Here is a 19,933-nt window from a genome sequence, read left to right as displayed (position 1 = left end):
AAAGCCACGCCCATTTCTCTGGAAAGGGGTGTGGCCTCGGGGGTCATTTGCATAAGTGGGTGTGGCCTCGGGGTTATTTGCATAAGGGGGCGTGGTCTGATGGGGTGGGCGTGGCTCAGGGGCGCCGAGGGGGCGGGGCCCGCGCGGGGGGCGGGGCCCGGCGGCGCCGGACGTGGATGACGCGCGTGTCGATCACCTCGCAGTCCACCTGCATCATGGGCTGGAGACCGCGGAGGGAGTCTGGGGGACAAAAAACACCCCAAAAATGGGCAAAAACACCCCAAAAATGGGCAAAAACACCCCAAAAATGGTCAAAAACACCCCAAAATACCCCAAAATACCCCCAAAACACCCTAAAATACACCAAAAACACCCCAAAATCACCCCAAACTACACCAAAAACATCCAAAATAACCCAAAATCACCTTAAAATAACCCAAAATACCCAAAAATAACCCCAAAACACTCTAAACCCACTCCAAAATAATCCCAAAAACAACCCAAAATCATCCAAAATCACCCAAAATAACCCAAAATAACCCAAAATAACCCAAAATCACCCAAAATCACCCCAAACTACACCAAAACCATCCAAAATAACCCAAAACAACCCCAAAATGTCCCAAAATCCCCCAAAAACTCCCCCAAAAAATGGGATTTTTGGGGCTTTTTTGAGGGATTTTGGGGTTTTTTTCTTTAAGGGATTTTGGGGAGATTTGGGGGGATTTTGGGGTTTTTTTAAGAGGATTTTGGGTTTTTTTGAGGGGATTTTGGGTTTTTTTGGGGAAGATTTTGGGGTTTTTTGGGGGGGGGATTTTTTGAGGATTTTGAGGTTTTTTTGGGGGATTTTGGAATTTTTTTTCTTTAAGGGATTTTGGGGAGATTTGAGGGGATTTTGGGGTTTTTTTGGAGAGGATTTTGGGATTTTTTGAGGGGATTTTGGGGTTTTTTGGGGGGAGATTTTGGGGTTTTTGTGTTTTTTTTTAAGAGGAATTTGGGTTTTTTTGAGGGGATTTTGGGTTTTTTTGGGGTTGTTTTGGGGTTTTTTGGGGTTTTTTGGGGGGAGATTTTGGGGTTTTTTGTTTTTTTTTTTGAAGAGGAATTTGGGTTTTTTGAGGGGATTTTGGGGTTTTTGGGGAGAATTTGGGGGTTTTTTGGAGAAGATTTTTTGGGGATTTTGAGGGGTTTTTTTGGGGAGGAATTTGGGGTTTTTCGAGGGAATTTTGGGTTTTTTTCTTTAGGGGATTTGGGGTTTTTGGGGGAGATTTTGGGGGGATTTGGGGTTTTTTTGGGGGGATTTTTGGGGGGATTTTGGGGTTTTTTTGAGGTGATTTTTTTGGGATTTTGAGGATTTTTTTGGGGGAGGAATTTGGGTTTTTTTCCAGGGATTTTGGAGGTTTTTGGGGTGGATTTTGGGGATTTTTTGGGGGGATTTTGGGGGAGACTTGGGGGGGTTTTGGGGAGATTTTTTGGGGGAATTTTGGGGAGATTTGGGTTTTTTGGGGGGGAATTTTTTGAGGATTTTTGGGAGATTTTGGGGGTTTTGTGGTTTTTTGGGGAGTTTTGGGGTTTTTAGGGTGTTTTTGGGTGATTTTGGGTGTTTCTGGGGTGTTTTGGGGTGATTTCGGGTGATTTTGGGTGTTTTTCAGGTGATTTCAGGTGTTTTTGGGTTTTTTTTATGTGTTTTCAGGTAGATTTTGGGTGTTTTTGGGTGATTTTGGGTGTTTTTCAGGTGATTTCAGGTGTTTTTGAGTTTTTTTAGGTGTTTTCAGGTAGATTTTGGGTGGTTTTGGGTGATTTTAGGTGATTTTGGGTGGTTTTGGGTGTTTTTGGGTGATTTTGGGTGTTTTTCAGGTGATTTCTGGTGTTTTTGGGGTGTTTTTGGGGTGTTTTTGGGGTGTTTTTGGGGTGATTTCGGGTGTTTTTGGGGTCCCTCTCACCGTTGAGCGCCGCCGCCGGCATCACCAGGGACATTTTGGGTCGCGAGGTTTTGTTGTGGCTCCGGGCCGGGAGCAGGAGATGATCCTGGAACCAAAAAAATCCCAAATTATCCCCAAAATCCTCTCCAAAATCTGCTCAGGGACAGCCCAAATCAACCCTAAAAATTCCCCCCCAAAATTCCTTTAAAATTGTCAAAAAAATGTAAAAATCTCTGTTAAAAAAAACACCAAAATCCTCCCAAAATCCATGAAAATCCCCCCAAAAAATCCTAAAAATATCCCCAAAAATCTGCAAAAAATCCCCTAAAAATTGACCAAAAGTCCCTCAAAATGTCCCCAAAAATATCCCAAAAAATCCCTAAAATATCCCCAAAACTCCCCCCAAAAATCTCAAAAACATCTTCCCAAATCCTCCTAAAAATCCCGCAAAAAATTCCCCCCAAAATCCCCCAAAATCCTCCTAAAAATCCCCCAAAAAATCCCCCTTAAACCTCAAAAAAATTCCAAAGAATCTCTAAAAAACACAAAAAAATCCCCCCAAAAAATTCCTCCCAAATATCCCAAAAACTCCTTAAAAAAATCCCCCCAAAATTTCCCAAAAATATCCCTAAAAATCCATAAAAAAACCCCCAAAAAATCCCCCCAAAAAACCCAAAAATCCCCCCAAAAAAATCCCTAAAACATCTCAAAATATTCCTCAAAAACCCCTAAAAAATCCCTAAAAAACCCCAAAAAATCCTTCCCCAAAATTTTCAAAAAAATCCCTAAAAAAACCCCAAAAATCCCCCCCAAAATCTCCCAAAAAATCCCTGAAAAAATCCCAAAATATCCCTAAAAAACCCCAAAAAATCCCCCCCAAAATTCCCAAAAAAATCCCTAAAAAAATCCTAAAAATCCCTAAAAAAATTCCAAAAAATCCCAAAAAAATCACCCAAAAAATTCCTCCCAAATATCCCAAAAACTCCTTAAAAAAATCCCCCAAAAATTTCCCAAAAAATCCCTAAATAAACCCAAAAAATCCCCCCCAAATCTCCAAAAAAATTCCTGAAAAAATCTCAAAATATCCCTAAAAAACCCCAAATGCTCCCCCCCAAAATTCCCCAAAAAATCCCTAAATAAACCCAAAAAATCCCCCCCAAATCTCCAAAAAAATCCCTAAAAAAATTCCAAAATATCCCTAAAAAACCCCAAATGCTCCCCCCAAAAATTCCCAAAAAAATCCCGAAAAAATCCCTAAAAATCCCTAAAAAAATTCCAAAAAATCCCCAAAAAATCACCCAAAAAATCCCAAAAAATAAAAAAAAAAATCCCAAAAAATTCCCCAAAACTCCCTGAGATCTCCCGAACCCCTCCTTGAATTCCCAAATTCCCAGAATTCCCGGAATTCCCGGAATTCCCGCCTACCCTTCGGAAGGAGACCACGTAGAAAGTGTCGTCCCTGCGGTCGATGGCGGCCAAAATTCGGGGTTCGGGGGGGTCGGGGCCTCGGTAGAGCTGGAGCTGCCCCGGGGGGGCCCTGGGGGAGAAAATTTGGGAATTTGGGAGGATTTGGGGAGAATTGGGGAATTTGGGGAATTTTTTTGGATTTTTTTAGGATTTTTTGGGGATTTTTTGGGATTTATATGGGATTTTTTTTTTTTTTTATTTTTGGGGGGATTTTTTGGGATTTTTTTGGGATTTATTGGGGATTTGGGGGGATTTTTTTGGGGATTTTTTGGGGGATTTTTTGGGATTTTTTTTGGATTTTTAGGGATTTTTTTGGGATTTATTGGGGATTTATTTGGGATTTTTTTGAGATTTATTGGGGATTTTTGGGGATTCTTTTGTCTTTTTTGGAATTTTTTGGGGATTTTTTTTGGCTTTTTGAGGATTTTTTGGTATTTATTGGCGATTTTTTGGGGATTGGGATTTTTTTGGGGATTTTTTTGAATTTTTGGGGGGATTTTTTGGAATTTATTTGGGATTTTTTGGGATTTTTTAGAGTTTTTTGGGATTTATTGGGGATTTTGGGGATTTTTTGGGGATTGGAATTTTTGGGGGATTTTTTTTTGATTTTTGGAATTTTTTGGGGATTTATTGGGGATTTTTTGGGATTTTGGGGATTTTTTTGGGGGGGTTTCCCCAATTTTGGGGTCTCACCTCTCAGCCCGGGGGGGCTCAGCCGGGAGCAGCCCCTTCCAGGGGGAGGCGCCCTGAAACTGCAGAAAAATGGGTTAAAAACCCCCAAAATGGGTAAAAAACCTCAAAAACGGGTAAAAAACACCCAAAAATGGGTAAAAAACCCCAAAAATGGGTAAAAAACCTCAAAAATGGGTAAAAAACCTCAAAAACGGGTAAAAAACCCCAAAAATGGGTAAAAAACCTCAAAAATGGGTAAAGAACACCCAAATATGGGTAAAAAACACCCAAAAATGGGTAAAAAATCCCAAAAATGGGTCAGAAACCCCAAAAATGGGTCAAAACCACCCAAAAATGGGTAAAAAACCTCAAAAATGGGTAAAAAACACCCAAAAATGGGTCAGAAACCCCAAAAATGGGTAAAAAAACCCAAAAATGGGTAAAAAAACCCAAAAATGGGTCAAAACCACCCAAAAATGGGTCAAAAATCCCCAAAATGGGTAAAAAACACCCGAAAATGGGTAAAAAACCACAAAAATGGGTAAAAAACCCACAAAAATGGGTAAAAAACACCCAAAAATGGGTAAAAAACACCCAAAAATGGGTCAGAGACCCCAAAAATGGGTAAAAAAATCCAAAAATGGGTCAAAACCACCCAAAAATGGGTAAAAAACCCACAAAATTGGGTAAAAAAACCCCCAAAATGGGTAAAAAACCTCAAAAATGGGTCAAAAACCCTCAAGAATGGGTCAAAAATCCACAAAAATGGGTAAAAAACCCTCATAAATGGGTGAGGGACCCCTAAAAATGGAATCAGGGACCCCCAAAATGGGGTCAGGGACCCCAAAAAATGGGTCAAAAACCCCAAAAATGGGGTCAGAGACCCCAAAAATGGAGCCAGGGACCCTCAGGACCCCCCAAAACTCCCCCAAATCCCCCCTGGGACCCCCAAAAATGGGTCCAAAACCCACAAAAATGGGGTCAGGGAACACCCAGGACCCCCCAAATCCCCTCCAGGACCCCCCAAACCTCCCCAGGACCCCCCAAATCCTCCCCAGGACCCCCCAAACCCCCCCAGGACCCCCCAAATCCCCCCCAGGACCCCCCAAATTCCCCCCTCCCCCTCACCTGCCCTCGGGGGGGTCCCTGGGGGGCTCCCCCGGGCGCCCCCCGCCCGATTTGGTGCCTCCGGACCCAACCCCGGAGCTCGTCCGCCAACCTGGGGGGCACGGGGGGGTCAGAGACCCCCGAGAACCCCAAAAAACCCCCCCAAAAACCCCCCAGGACCCCCCAAAATCCACCCAGGACCCCCCAAAATCCCCCAAAACCCCCCAGGACCCCCAAAATCCTGCCAAAATCCCCCCAGGACCCCCCAAAAACCCCCCAGGACCCCCCAAATCCCTCCAGGACCCCCCAAAATCCCCCAAAACCCCCCCAAAACACCCCAGGACCCCCGAAAACCCCCCCAGGACCCCCAAAATCCACCCAGGACCCCCCAAAATCCCCCCAAAACTCCCCCAAAAACCCCCCAGGACCCCCCAAAATCCACCCAGGACCCCCAAAATCCCCCCAAACCCCCCAGGACCCCCCAAAATCTCCCAAAACTCCCCCAAAACACCCCAGGACCCCCCCAAATTCCCCCAAACCCCTCCAGGACCCCCAAACCTCCCCCAAAACCACCTCAGGACCCCCCAAATTCCCCCCAGGACTCCCCAAAATTCCCCCAAATCTCCCCAAAACACTCCAGGACCCCCCAAAATCCCACCAAAATCCCCCAGGACCCCCCAAAATTCCCCCCAGATGCCCCCAGGACCCCCCAAATCCCCGCAGGACCCCCCAAATCCCCCCAGGACCCCCCAAATCCCCCCCAGGCCCCCCCAAATCTCCCCCAAATCCCCCCCAGGACCCCCCAAATCCCTCCCAGGACCCCCCAAAATCCCCCCAGGACCCCCCAAATCTCCCCCAGGACCCCCCCAAATCTCCCCCAGGACCCCTCAAATCTCCCCCAAAATTCCCCCAGGACCCCCAAACTTCCCCCAAATCCCCCCCTAGGACCCCTCAAAATTCCCCCAAAACCCCCCCAGGACCCCCCCCAAACCCCCCCAGGACACCCCAAACACCTCCACGACCTCCCAAAATTCCACCAAACACCCTCAGGACCCCCCAAATCCCTCCCAGGACCCCCCAAATCTCCCCCAAACACCTCCAGGACCCCCCCAAATCCCCCCAGCACCCCCCAAATCCCCCACAGGACACCCCAAAATCCTCCCAAACCTCCCCCAAATCCCCCCAGGACCCCCCAAAATTCCACCAAACCCCCCCAGGACCCCCCAAAATTCCCCCCAGGCCCCCCCAAATCTCCCCCAGGACCCCTCAAAATTCCCCCAAAACCCCCCCAGGACCCCCCAAATCTCCCCCAAACACCTCCAGGACCCCCCCAAATCCCCCCAGCACCCCCCAAATCCCCCCCAGAACACCCCAAAATCCCCCCAGGACCCCCCAAACCCCCCAAAATCCCCTCAGGACCCCCCAAATCTCCCCCAGGACCCCTCAAATCTCCCCCCAAAATCCCCCCAGGACCCCCAAAACCCCCCTAGGACCCCCCAAATCTCCCTCAGGACCCCCCAGGACCCCCCAAACCCCCCCAACCCCCCGGTACCGCAGGGATTCGCTGCGGTTGAAGCCGAGGCACTCGGGGGTCCCCCGGGGGTTTTGGGGCTCCCAGGGGGAAATCGAGGCCAGCGAGGAATTCCTGGGGAGACCCCAAAAAAAAACCCCAACCCTGGAGACCCCTCCCCAAATTCCAACAGCGAAATCTGGGGGGGGGCAACGAAATGGGGGAAAAAAAGGGAATTTTGGGGAGATTTGGGGATTTTTTGGGGGGATTTTTGGGGAAATTTTGGGGATTTTTGGGGGGAATTTTGGAGATTTTGGGAGATTTTGGGGGGATTTTTAGGGGAATTTTGAGGATTTTGGGGGATTTTGGGGAAATTTTGGGGATTTTTGGGGGGAATTTTGGAGATTTTGGGATTTTTGGGGGCATTTTTAGGGGAATTTTGAGGATTTTTGGGGATTTGGGGGAATTTTTGGGATTTTGGGGGGAATTTGGGGGGATTTTGGGGAATTTTTGGGATTTTGGGGGATTTGGGGGAATTTTTGGGATTTTGGGGGGAATTTGGGGGGATTTTGGGGAAATTTTGGGGGGATTTTTGGCGAAATTTTGGGGATTTTTGGGGGGAATTTTGGAGATTTTGGGATTTTTGGGGGGATTTTTAGGGGAATTTTGAGGATTTTTGGGGATTTGGGGGAATTTTTGGGATTTTGGGGGGAATTTTGGGGATTTTGGGGAGATTTTTAGGGGAATTTTGAGGATTTTGGGGGATTTTTGGGGAATTTTTGGGTTTTTGGGGGGAATTTGGGGGGATTTTGAGGATTTTGGGGGATTTTGGGGAATTTTTGGGATTTTGGGGGATTTGGGGGAATTTTTGGGATTTTGGGGGGAATTTGGGGGGATTTTGGGGAAATTTTGGGGAATTTGGGGGATTTGGGGAGAATTTTGGGGGGAATTTTGGGGGATTTTTAGGGAATTTGGGGGGAATTTGGGGGGATTTGGGGGAATTTTTGGGATTTTGGGGGATTTGGGGGGATTTTGGGGAAATTTGGGGGATTTTGGGGGGATTTTGGGGGATTTCTGGGGAATTTTGGGGAAATTTGGGGGATTTTTGGGGATTTTGGGGGAATTTTGGGGGGTTTTGGGGAATTTTTAGGGAATTTTGGGGATTTTGGGGGAAATTTGGGGGATTTGGGGGGGATTTTTAGGTGATTTCTAGGGTCTTTAGGGATTATGGGGGGATTTGGGGGTAATTTTGTGTAATTTCAGGGTAATTTGGGGTAACTCTGGGGAAATTGCGGGAATTTCAGGTGATTTTGGGATATTTTGGGTGATTTTAGGATAATTTCGGGTGATTCTGAGGTGATTTCAGGATTTCAAAATAATTTGGGGAAAATTTCAGGATAATTTGGGATAATTTTGGGATAATTTTGGGATAATTCTGGGATAATTTTGGGGTGATTGCAGGATAATTTTGGGGTAATTTTGGGATAATTTTGGGGTAATTTTGGGATAAATTTGGGATAATTTTGGGATAATTTTGGGATAATTCTGGGATAATTTTGGGGTAATTTCAGGATAATTTTGAGGTAATTTCAGGATAATTTGGGGGTAATTTCAGGGTAATTTCAGGATAAATTTGGGATAATTTTGGGATAATTTTGGGGTAATTTTGGGATCATTTTGGGATAATTTTGGGATAATTTGGGATAATTTTGGGATAATTTCAGGATAATTTTGGGGTAATTTTGGGATAATTCTGGGATAATTTTGGGATAATTGCAGGATAATTTTGGGGTAATTTTGGGATAATTTTGGGATAATTTCAGGATAATTTTGGGACAATTTTGGGATAATTTTGGGATAATTTCAGGATAATTTTGGGGTAATTTTGGGGTAATTTCGGGATAATTCCAGGATAATTTTGGGATAATTTTGGGGTAATTTTGGGATAATTTTGGGGTAATTTCAGGATAATTTGGGGGTAATTTCAGGGTAATTTCAGGATAAATTTGGGATAATTTTGGGATAATTTTGGGGTAATTTTGGGATCATTTTGGGATAATTTTGGGATAATTTGGGATAATTTTGGGATAATTTCAGGATAATTTTGGGGTAATTTTGGGATAATTTTGGGATAATTTTGGGATAATTTCAGGATAATTTTGGGATAACTTTGGGACAAATTTGGGATAATTTTGGGATAATTTGGGATAAATTTGGGATAATTTCAGGATAATTTCGGGGTAATTTTGGGGTAATTCCAGGATAATTCTGGGATAATTTCAGGATAATTTTGGGATAATTTTGGGGTAATTTTGGGATAATTTTGGGGTAATTTCAGGGTAATTTTGGGGTAATTTCAGGATAATTTGGGGGTAATTTCAGGGTAATTTCAGGATAATTCTGGGATAATTTCAGGATAATTTTGGGATCATTTTGGGATAATTTTGGGACCATTCTGGGCTAACCCCCCCCCCTCCCCTCCCCCCTTTCCCCTTACCTGAACCCCTCCCCCCCCCTGGGCCACGCCCCCCGCGCCGGGGGCTCCTCCCCTCGGGGGGGTGGGGGAGGGGTCCCCAGCTCCTGCAGCCCCAGGAGGCGGCGCCGGCCGGGTGGGGGAGGGGCTCCGGCCCGGGGGAGGCTGTGGGGGAGGGGCACGGGTGTCACAGGAGGGGGGGGGAGGGGGGGAGGGGTCTCACCTGAGCCCCGCCCCCACCCCGGAGCCCCCAGACTCACCTGAGCCCCTCCCCCACACTCACCTGAGCCCCTCCCCCACACCCCAGATTCACCTGAGCCCCTCCCCCACCCCCCAGGCTCACCTGAGCCCCTCCACCACAACCCAGACTTACCTGAGCCCCTCCCCCACACTCACCTGAGCCCCTCCCCCACACCCCAGCCTCACTTCAGCCCCTCCCCCAGCCCAGACTCACCTGAGCCCCTCCCCCACACTCACCTGAGCCCCTCCCCCAGACTCACCTGAGCCCATCCCCCACACCCCAGATTCACCTGAGCCCCTCCCCCACCCCCCGGGCTCACCTGGGCCCCTCCCCCACCCACCCAGGCTCACCTGAGCCCCTCCCCCACACTCACCTGCGCCCCTCCCCCACCCCCCGGACTCACCTGGGCCCCTCCCCCACCCCAGGCTCACCTGAGCCCCTCCCCCACCCCCAGCCCCTCCCCCAGGCTCACCTGTCGGGTCTCAGGTGGAGGCTGAGCAGCAGCAGCAGCAGCGCCCCTGCACACCTGAGCCCCTCCCCCACCCCCAGCCCCTCCCCCAGGCTCACCTGTCGGGTGTCAGGTGCAGGCTCAGCAGCAGCAGCAGCAGCGCCCCTGCACAGGCCAACTTCCGGCTGCTGCCAGGTACGGGGGGGGGAGGGGCGGGCTGTGGGGGGAGGGGCAGCTCAGGTGTGTCCCCAGGTACCCCCAGGTGTCCCCAGGTGTGTCCCCAGGTGTGTTCCAGGTGTCCCCAGGTGTGTCCAGGTGTGTCCCCAGGTGTCCCCAGAGGGCCTCAAAGTGTCCCCAGGTGTGTCCAGGTGTGTCCAGGTGTATCCCAGGTGTATCCTATGGACTCCAGGTGTATCCAGCTGTCCCCAGGTGTGCCCAGGTGTCCCCAGGTGTGCCCAGGTGTCCCCAGGTGTATCTCAGGTGTGCCCAGGTGTCCCCAGGTGTGTCTCACCTGTCCCCAGGTGTGTCCTATGTGCCCCAGGTGTCCCCAGGATGTCCCCAGATGTCCCCAGGTGTGCCCAGGTGTCCCCAGGTGTGTCTCACCTGTCCCCAGGTGTGTCTCAGGTGTGTCCCAGGTGTACCCAGATGTCCCCAGATGTCCCCAGGTGTGCCCAGGTGTCCCCAGGTGTGTCTCACCTGTCCCCAGGTGTGTCTCACCTGTCCCCAGGTGTCCCCAGGTGTATCTCAAGTGTATCTCAGGTGTATTTCACCTGTCCCCAGATGTCCCCAGGTGTGCCCCAGATGTATCTCAGGTGTATCTCAGGTGTGCTCAGGTGTCCCCAGGTGTCCCCAGGATGTCCCCAGATGTCCCCAGATGTCCCCAGGTGTCCCCAAGTGTGTCTCACCTGTCCCCAGGTGTGTCTCAGGTGTATCTCAGGTGTGTCTCACCTGTCCCCAGGTGTGTCCTATGTGCCCCAGGTGTCCCCAGCTGTGCCCAGCTGTCCCCAGGTGTACCCCAGGTGTGTCTCACCTGTCCCCAGGTGTCCCCAGGTGTATCTCACCTGTCCCCAGGTGCACTCACCTGTCCCAGCAGCTCCTGCAGTCTGTGTCTCAGCTCTCCGTTGTCTCTCCGGAGCCGCTCGTTCTCGGCCAGCGCCAGGTGCAGTTTCCTCTCCAGCCCCTGCAGGTATTCCCTGCGCCGGCGCCGCGACGCGCTCGCCGACTCCCGGTTCTTGATCATCCGCTGCTGCCGCCGCAACGCGCGCACCTGCGCAGGTGAGACAGGTGAGGATGGGACAGGTGAGACAGGTGAGGGATGGGACAGGTGAGACAGGTGAGGATGGGGACAGGTGAGACAGGTGAGGGATGGGACAGGTGAGACAGGTGAGGATGGGGACAGGTGAGACAGGTGAGGGATGGGACAGGTGAGACAGGTGAGGGATGGGACAGGTGAGGATGGGGACAGGTGAGACAGGTGAGGATGGGGACAGGTGAGACAGGTGAGGGATGGGGACAGGTGAGGATGGAGACAGGTGAGGATGGAGACAGGTGAGGATGGGACAGGTGAGCGCGCTCGCCGACTCGCGGTTCTTGATCATCCGCTGCTGCCGCCGCAACGCGCGCACCTGCACAGGTGAGACAGAGGAGACGGGACAGGTGAGACAGGTGAGGATGGGGACAGGTGAGGATGGGGACAGGTGAGACAGGTGAGGATGGGGACAGGTGAGGGATGGGGACAGGTGAGGATGGGGACAGGGGAGACAGGTGAGGATGGGGACAGGTGAGGGATGGGGACAGGTGAGGATGGGGACAGGTGAGGGATGGGGACAGGTGAGGATGGGGACAGGTGAGACAGGACAGGTGAGACGGGAGGATGGGGACAGGTGAGATGGGACAGGTGAGACAGGTGAGGATGGAGACAGGTGAGGATGGCACAGGTGAGGGATGGGGACAGGTGAGATGGGACAGGTGAGACAGGTGAGGATGGGACAGGTGAGGATGGGAACAGGTGAGGATGGGGACAGGGGAGACAGGACAGGTGAGACAGGGGAGATGGGACAGGTGAGACAGGTGAGGATGGGGACAGGTGAGGATGGGACAGGTGAGGATGGGGACAGGTGAGACAGGACAGGTGAGACGGGAGATGGGACCGGTGGGACAGGTGAGACAGGTGGGACAGGTGAGGTCAGAGGTCACTCAGATGTCAGGGGTCACTCAGGGGTCACTCAGGGGTCAGGGGTCACTCAGGACAGTGAATGGACACTCAGTGGTCACTCACTCAGGGGTCACTCAGGGGTCACTCAGGGGTCACTCAGGGGTCACTCAGGGGTCACTCAAGGGTCAGAGGTCAGAGGTCATTCAGAGGTCACTCAGGGGTCAGGGGTCACTCAGGGTCACTCAGGGGTCACTCAGGGGTCAGAGGTCAGGGGTCACTCAGGGTCAATCAGGGGTCACTCTGGGGTCACTCAGAGGTCAGAGGTCAGGGGTCACTCAGGGTCACTCAGGGGTCACTCAGGGGTCAGAGGTCAGGGGTCACTCACGTCCAGCGGTGCCGGGGGCGGGGCGGGGGCGGGGCCGGGGGCGATGGCGGCGCCTTTGGGGCTCCGGGCGGGGCCGGGCGGGGCCGGGGGGGGGCGGGGCAGGCACAGGAGCCCCCCCGGGAGCAGAACCGGCACTGGGGGGGCAAAAACACCCAAAATTCATCTTAAAATATCCCAAAATATCCAGAATTCACCCCAAAATATCCCAAATTCATCCCAAATCCACCCCCGGGAGCAGAACCGGCACTGGGGGGGCAAAAACACCCAAAATTCACCCAAAAACACCCAAAATTCACCCAAAACCACCCAAAATTCACCCCAAAATATCCAAAATTCACCCAAGAACACCCAAAATTCACCCAAAAACACCCAAAAACATCCAAAATTCACCCAAAAACACCCAAAATTCACCCCAAAATACCCCCGGGAGCAGAACCGGCACTGGGGGGGCAGAAACACCCAAAATTCACCCAAAATTCACCCAAAAACATCCAAAAACATCCAAAATTCACCCAAAAACATCTAAAATCTGACCCAAAATATCCCAAAACACCCAAAATTCACCCAAAAACACCCAAAAACATCCAAAATTCACCCAAAAACACCCAAAATTCACCCCAAAATACCCCAAAACATCCAAAATCTGACCCAAAATATCCCAAAACACCCAAAATTCACCCCAAATCCACCCCCAGGAGCAGAACCGGCACTGGGGGGGCAGAAACATCCAGAATTCATCTTAAAATATCCCAAAATATCCAGAATTCACCCCAAAATATCCCAAATTCACCCCAAATCCACCCCCGGGAGCAGAACCGGCACTGGGGGGGCAAAAACATCCAAAATTCATCTTAAAATGTCCCAAAATATCCAAAATTCGCCCCAAAATACCCAAAATATCCAAAATCTGACCTAAAATATCCCAAATTCATCCCAAAATATCCCAAATTCATCCCAAAATACCCCAAAACATCCAAAATCTGACCCAAAATATCCCAAAATATCAAAAATTCACCCCAAAAATCCCCCCCCGGGAGCAGAACCGGCACTGGGGGGGCAAAAACATCCAAAATTCAACCAAAACCACCCAGAAACATCCAAAATTCACCCCAAAATACCCAAAATATCCAAAATCTGATCCAAAATATCCCAAATTCATCCCAAAATATCCAAAATACCCCAAATTCATCCCAAAATATCCAAAATATCAAAAATTCACCCCAAAATATCCAAAACATCCAAAATCTGACCCAAAACATCCCAAATTCACCCCAAAATATCCAAAATATCCAAAATCTGACCCAAAATATCCAAAATTCACCCCAAAACATCCCAAAAACATCCAAAATTCACCCCAAAATACCCCAAATTCATCCCAAAATATCCAAAAATATCCAAAATCTGATCCAAAATATCCCAAATTCATCCCAAAATATCCAAAATATCCTAAATTCATCCCAAAAAATCCCAAATTCATCCCAAAATATCAAAAATTCACCCCAAAACATCCAAAATATCCAAAATTCATCCCAAAATATCTCAAAATATCCAAAATCTGACCCAAACCGTCCCAAATTCACCCCAAATTCTTCCCAAAATATCCCAAATTTATCTTAAAATATCCCAAAACATCAAAAATCTGACCCAAAATATCCCAAATTCATCCCAAAATATCCAAAATCTGACCCAAAATATCCCAAATTCACCCCAAAACATCCCAAAATATCCAAAATCTGACCCAAAATATCCCAAATTCACCCCAAAACATCCCAAAATATCCAAAATCCACCCCAAAATATCCCAAATATCCAAAATGTGACCCAAAATATCCCAAATTCCCCCCAATTCCCCCTCACCGAGCTCCGGGGGGGCTCCGGGCAGGGGGGGAGGGGGCTCCGGCTTCACCCCCAGTCCGGGGGGGCCGGGGGCCTGTGGGGACAGAGACAGGGGGGGTTGGGGGGATTTTGGGGGATTTTGGGTTTTTTTTGGGGGGATTTTGGGGGGATTTTGGGTTTTTTGAAGGGATTTTGGGGGGATTTTGGGTTTTTTGAAGGGATTTTGGGGGGATTTTGGGTTTTTTGAAGGGATTTTGGGGGGATTTTGGGTGGATTTTGGGGGGATTTTGGGTTTTTTGAAGGGATTTTGGGGGGATTTTGGGGGGATTTTGGGGTATTTTGGGGGGATTTGGGGTTTTTTGGGGGATTTGGGGGGATTTTGGGGAAATTTTGGGGTTTTTTGGGGGGATTTTGGGGGTTTTGGGGCGATTTTGGGAAAATTTTGGGTTTTTTTGGGGGGATTTTGGGTGGATTTTGGGGAAATTTTGGGTTTTTTGGGGGGGATTTTGTTTTTTTGGGGGGGATTTTGGGGGTTTTGGGGGGATTTTGGGTTTTTTTGGGGGGATTTTGGGGTTTTTTGGGGGATTTGGGGGGATTTTGGGGGATTTTGGGTTTTTTTGGGGGGATTTAGGGTTTTTTGGGGGGAATTTTGGGTTTTTTGGGGGGGATTTTGGGGTTTTTTTTGGGGGGATTTTGGGTTTTTTTGGGGGGATTTCGGGGGGATTTTGGGGGTTTTGGGGGGATTTTGGGGGTTTTGGGGGGATTTTGGGTTTTTTTGGGTTTTTTTGGGGTTTTTTTGGGTTTTTTGGGGTTTTTTGGGGGGGTCTCGTACCCAAACCGGGGGCTCGGAGGAGGAGTCGGAGCAGTGGGAGGAGGTCGGCGAATCCGGCTCCGATTTCACCTGCAAATCTTTTTTTGGGGGGAATTTCGGGGGGTTTTGGGGAATTTTGGGGGGTTTGGGGGTTTTTGGAGGGTTTGGGGAGAAGTCTCAGACCCAAATTTCTTAAATTTTGGTCTATGGGGCTGAATGAACCCCAAAAACTCCCCAAAACCTCCTTAAAATCCCCCAAATTCCCCCAAAACCTCCTCAAAACCACCCAAATTCCCCCTAAGTCCCCCAAATTCCCCCCAGATCTCCCCTAAATCCCCTCAGGAACCCCCCAAACCCCCCAAAATTCCCCCAAATTCCCCCGAAACCTTTTCCAGGACCCCATAAACCCCCTGAAATCTCCCCTAAACCCCCTCAGGACCGCCCCAGACCCCCCCAGACCCCCCCAAATCCCCCAAACCCTTTCCAGGACCCCCTAAATCCCCCGAAATCTCCCCTAAACCCCCTCAAAATTCCCCCAACCCCCCCAAATCCTCCCTAAATTCCCCCAGGACCCCCCAAACCCTTTCCAGGACCCCCTGAATCTCCCCTAAATCATCTCAGGACCCCCCCAAACCCCCCCAAATCCCCCCAAACCCTTTCCAGGACCCCCTAAATCCCCCGAAATCTCCCCTAAACCCCCTCAGGACCCCCCAAACCCTTTCCAGGACACCCTGAATCTCCCCTAAATCCTCTCAGGACCCCCCAAAATCCCCCCAAATCCCCCCAAACCCTTTCCAGGACCCTCTAAATCCCACGAAATCTCCCCTAAACCCCCTCAGGACCCCCCCAGATCCCCTCAGGACCCCCCAAACCCTTTCCAGGATCCCCTAAACCCCCCGAAATCTCCCCTAAACCCCCTCAGGACCCCCCAAATCCCTTCAGGAGCCCCCCAACCCCCCCCCCCGGACCCCCCTAAATCCCCCCAGGACCACCCAAACCCCACCAAAATCCCCCCAAATCCTCTCAGGACTCCCCCAAATCCTCTCAGGACCCCCCAAAATCCCCCCAAATCCCCCCAAATCCCCCCTCACTCACCGGGACGCTCCCGGGGGGTCTCTGGGTTCCAGGGGGGCTCGGGGGTTCCGGCCCCTCCCCCCCCATCAAAGCCACAATGGAACTGGGGGGGGGGGGAGGGGAACGGGAACATTTTGGGGACCCCCCGAGGGGGCGTGGCCTAAAAAACCACGCCCCCAAAATGGGCGGGGCTTAAACGAACTGGGCGTGGCTTTACCGTGGGCTCCAGGGAGGGGAAGAGGTGGGCGGGGTCAAGGCAGCCGTAAATGGCGTCATCTGCATAAAAAGGGGCGTGGTCAGCACCAAACCACGCCCACCCTCATTTACACCCCGTTAAGCCCCGCCCCTTCCGTTAAATTATTCAAATTAAGCAACCACGCCCAAACAATCCCGGCTCGTTTAAATAATTTGCTTAATAAGCCACGCCTCTAAAAGGCGCCCCGCCCCCTTTTTCCTCCCCTCACGCGCGGGTTTCGCTCCCTCAGAGCCCCCCCCCCCTCGCCAGGCCCAGGCCTCACCCCAATCCTCGGCCCCCAGTAAATTGTCAGCGCGGAACCGCCCCGGGTCCAGCTGCACCAACAGCTCCGGCGCCAGCGCCGCCATCTTCCCGCCGCTCCTCCTTCCCTCACGCCGCTCCGCCCCGCCCCCTCCCGCTCCCAGCCAATCAGCGCCCGCCCTCCTCCCCCTCCGGCCAATGGGAGGGCGGGGATTTCCCGCCTTCCTTCCCGCGCATGCGCGCGGCGCCGCTTCCGCCTCCCCTCACGGTTTCTTTCCCCCCCCCTCCCTCCCCTCCCCTCCGCGGGGCTCCCGAGGATTTCCGGGCCCGGTTCGGTCCCGGCGGCGATTTCCGGTCCCGGTTCGGTCCCGGCGGCGATTTCCGGTCCCGGTTCGGACCCGGCGGCGATTTCCGGTCCCGGGAGGAGCAGCGCGAGCTCCCGAGGCGGTAACGGAGCCCCGGGAACCCCGCGGGAGCGAGCGCGGTCGCCATGGCAACGGCGGGGGGGGGCTGATGGGGGGGAGAGGCCGGAAATGACGTATAAGCCAGAGCAACGGCGTGGGGGCGCGACCGGAAGCGATGTTCTCCATAGCAACCGCGAGGGGGCGAGGCCGGAAGTGACGTACGCCATAGCAACGGCGAGGGGGCGGGGACGGAAGTGACGTGACAAAATGTTTAGGCCACACCCCTTTTTCTTTCCCCCCAGGAGGATCTGATTGGCCGAGGGAGAGATGGAAGGAGCGGCAGCAGCCAATGGGGAAGCGGCGCCTCGCGGAGCAGCCAATCAGAGCACAGAGCCCGAGGAAGCGGCGGCCAATGGGCAGCGAGATCAGGAAGGAGCGGCAGCCAATGGGGACGCGGCATCGCAGGGCTCGTCCAATGAGAGGAGGAGCAGCTGCGGCTCAGCCAATCAGGACGCAGAGGTGCAGGGGGTGACCAATGAGAGCGAGGAGCCGCAGGCGGCCAATGAGAGCACAGGACACAAAACTCCCGCCAACGAGGAGGCGGCGCACGAGAAACCAACCAATGAGAACACAGCGTGGAAAAAACCAACCAATGAGGACACAGCGTGTAAAAAACCAACCAATGAGGACACAGCGTGTAAAAAACCAACCAATGAGAACACAGCGCGTAAAAAACCAACCAATGAGAACACAGCGCATAAAAAACTAACCAGTGAGGACTCAGCGTGTAAAAAACCAACCAATGAGGACACAGTGTGTAAAAAATCAACCAATGAGGACACAGAGTGCAAAAACCCAGCCAATGAGGACTCAGCACGTAAAATATTGACCAATGAGGACACAGCGTGTAAAAAATCAACCAATGAGGACACAGAATGCAAAAATCCAGCCAATGAGGACTCAGCGCATAAAAAAACAACCAATGAGGGCGCAGCGCATAAAGCTTTGGCCAATCAGGACGCAGCGCAAAAATCCCTGGCCAATCAGGACTCAGCGCCATCCCCGACCAATCAGGACTCAGCACCACAAGCGCCGACCAATCAGGACTCGGCGCCCTCAGCCGCAGCCAATCAGGGCCGCACCGGCCAATCCCCGCCCAGCGCGGCCGAGCCCTGGGATTGGTCGCTGGAGGAGGCGTGGCTGCGCGCGCCGGACGACGAATGGCTGGAGGCGTTCGGGGCGGAGCCCGAGGGCTGGGGGGCGGAGCTCGATGAGGAAGGGGCGGAGCCTCTCTATGCAAATGAGGCCGATGACGGCGCCGAGCGCTGGCGGCCCAGCCCGGACGCCTCCTGGTCCAAGCTGACGCTGCGGCGCGGGCGGGGCCTGGCCCGGCCCGGTTCCGGTTCCTTGTGCCGCGTCCGCGTGGTGGCCGTCCAAGATGGCGGCGCCGCCTGGGGCGCGCCGGCCGCGCCGTCCGGCTGGCGCAGCGTCCGGCTGGGCTCGGCCGAGGGCCGCTGGGCCTGGGCGCTGGACGCCATCTTGGAAACCATGAGGCGCGGCGAAGCGGCGCTGCTGCGTCCGTCCGGCGCGTCCGGCGCCGCCGTCGCCGTCCACCTGGGCCCCTTCACGCCCGCCCCGCCATTTTGGGCCACGCCCGCGCCCGTGCGATGGCGGGCGGTGCTGCGCGCCCGCTCCCGCGCCGACGCCCTGCTGGGCCTGGGCCTGGACGCCGCCGCCGCCAGCGCTTTCTCCCGCGGCCTCCGCGGTGCCGCCGCCGCCGCCGGAACCGGAACCGGAACCGGAACCGCGCCGGACGCCGCAGAGGTCAGCGGGGTGAAGGCCGAGCTCCACGCCGGGCTGGCCCTGGCCCAGCTGCGCCTGGGGCTGCCGGCGGCGGCGGCGGCCAACGCCGGCAAGGCCCTGGCGCTGCGGCCGGCGCACCTGGAGGCGCGCTACCGGCGCGGCCTCGCCCAGGCCGCCATGATGGATCTGGAAGCCGCCGGGCAGGATTTGGTGGCCGTGCTCAGGGCACAGCCCGGCCACGCCGGGGCCAGGAGGGAGCTGAGGAGGGTGAGGAGCGCGGCCAGGGAGAGGGACGCCAGGCTGGCGCGCAGGCTGGGGCGGCTCTTTGCATAATTAATTATCTTTAGTTAATTGGGGTTAATTAAAGAGTGGTTTTGGGGTTTTTCTTGGATTTTTTGGGGGTTTTTTGGGGGTTTTTTGGGATTTTTTGGGGATTTTTTGGGGATTTTTGGGTTTTTTGGGATTTTTTTGGGATTTTTTTGGGATTTTTTTAGGGTTTTTTTGTCGATTTTTGAGGGTTTTTTGGGTTTTTTGGGGATTTTTTGGGGCTGTTTGGTGTTAATTAATGGGATTTGGGGTTTATTAGCGGAGTTTGGATTCAATTAATGAGGTTTTGAAGCCAATAAACGGCATTTGGGTTTAATTAATGAGGTTTGGGTTCAATTAACAGTTTTAGTTTCAATTAACGAGTTCTGGTTTCAATTAACCAGCCAGGGAGAGGGACGCCAGGCTGGCGCGCAGGCTGGGGCGGCTCTTTGCCTAATTAATTATGTTTAGTTAATTAGGGTTAATTATGGGGTAATTTTCGGGATTTTTTGGGGATTTTTTTGGGTTTTTTGGGGATTTTTGGGGATTTTTTTGGGGTTTTTTGGGGTTAATTAGCGCAGGTTGGTTTCAGTTAATGAGTTTTGGTTTCAATTAACGAGGTTTGGAGTCAATTAATGACACTTGGAGTCAATTAATGGGATTTGGAGTCAATTAACGAGTTTTAGGTTCAATTAACCAGCCAGGGAGAGGGACGCCAGGCTGGCGCGCAGGCTGGGGCGGCTCTTTGCCTAATTAATTACATTCAGTTAATTGGGGTTAATTAAAGAGTGGTTTTGGGGTTTTTTTGGGATTTTTTGGGGATTTTT

At 52.1% G+C, this 19,933-nt stretch overlaps 2 protein-coding genes across 2 annotated transcripts; one reads left to right on the top strand and one right to left on the bottom strand.

Annotated features, from left to right (window-relative positions):
- Positions 1 to 31: 31 nt before the first annotated feature.
- Positions 32 to 16,774, bottom strand: ATF6B (activating transcription factor 6 beta). The gene is made up of 13 exons (XM_058857395.1): positions 16,616 to 16,774; positions 16,315 to 16,373; positions 16,119 to 16,200; positions 15,045 to 15,121; positions 10,919 to 11,104; positions 9,957 to 10,054; positions 9,173 to 9,313; positions 6,718 to 6,810; positions 5,187 to 5,277; positions 4,080 to 4,138; positions 3,345 to 3,456; positions 1,941 to 2,025; positions 32 to 240 (listed from the first exon to the last, which is right to left on the bottom strand). The coding sequence occupies exons 1-13, from the start codon at positions 16,698 to 16,700 to the stop codon at positions 116 to 118; spliced, it is 1,293 nt and encodes a 430-aa protein (XP_058713378.1). The 5' UTR covers positions 16,701 to 16,774; the 3' UTR covers positions 32 to 115.
- FKBPL (FKBP prolyl isomerase like) lies at positions 11,026 to 19,133 on the top strand. The gene is made up of 3 exons (XM_058857295.1): positions 11,026 to 11,145; positions 11,386 to 11,470; positions 17,300 to 19,133. The coding sequence occupies exon 3, from the start codon at positions 17,325 to 17,327 to the stop codon at positions 19,131 to 19,133; it is 1,809 nt and encodes a 602-aa protein (XP_058713278.1). The 5' UTR covers positions 11,026 to 11,145; positions 11,386 to 11,470; positions 17,300 to 17,324.
- The last annotated feature ends 800 nt before the right edge of the window (positions 19,134 to 19,933 follow it).

This window comes from Poecile atricapillus, chromosome 26, assembly GCF_030490865.1.
Source record: "Poecile atricapillus isolate bPoeAtr1 chromosome 26, bPoeAtr1.hap1, whole genome shotgun sequence".
NCBI lineage: Eukaryota > Metazoa > Chordata > Aves > Passeriformes > Paridae > Poecile > Poecile atricapillus.
Note: the sequence above shows the minus strand (reverse complement) of the source record. Positions and strands in the feature narration are given on the sequence as shown.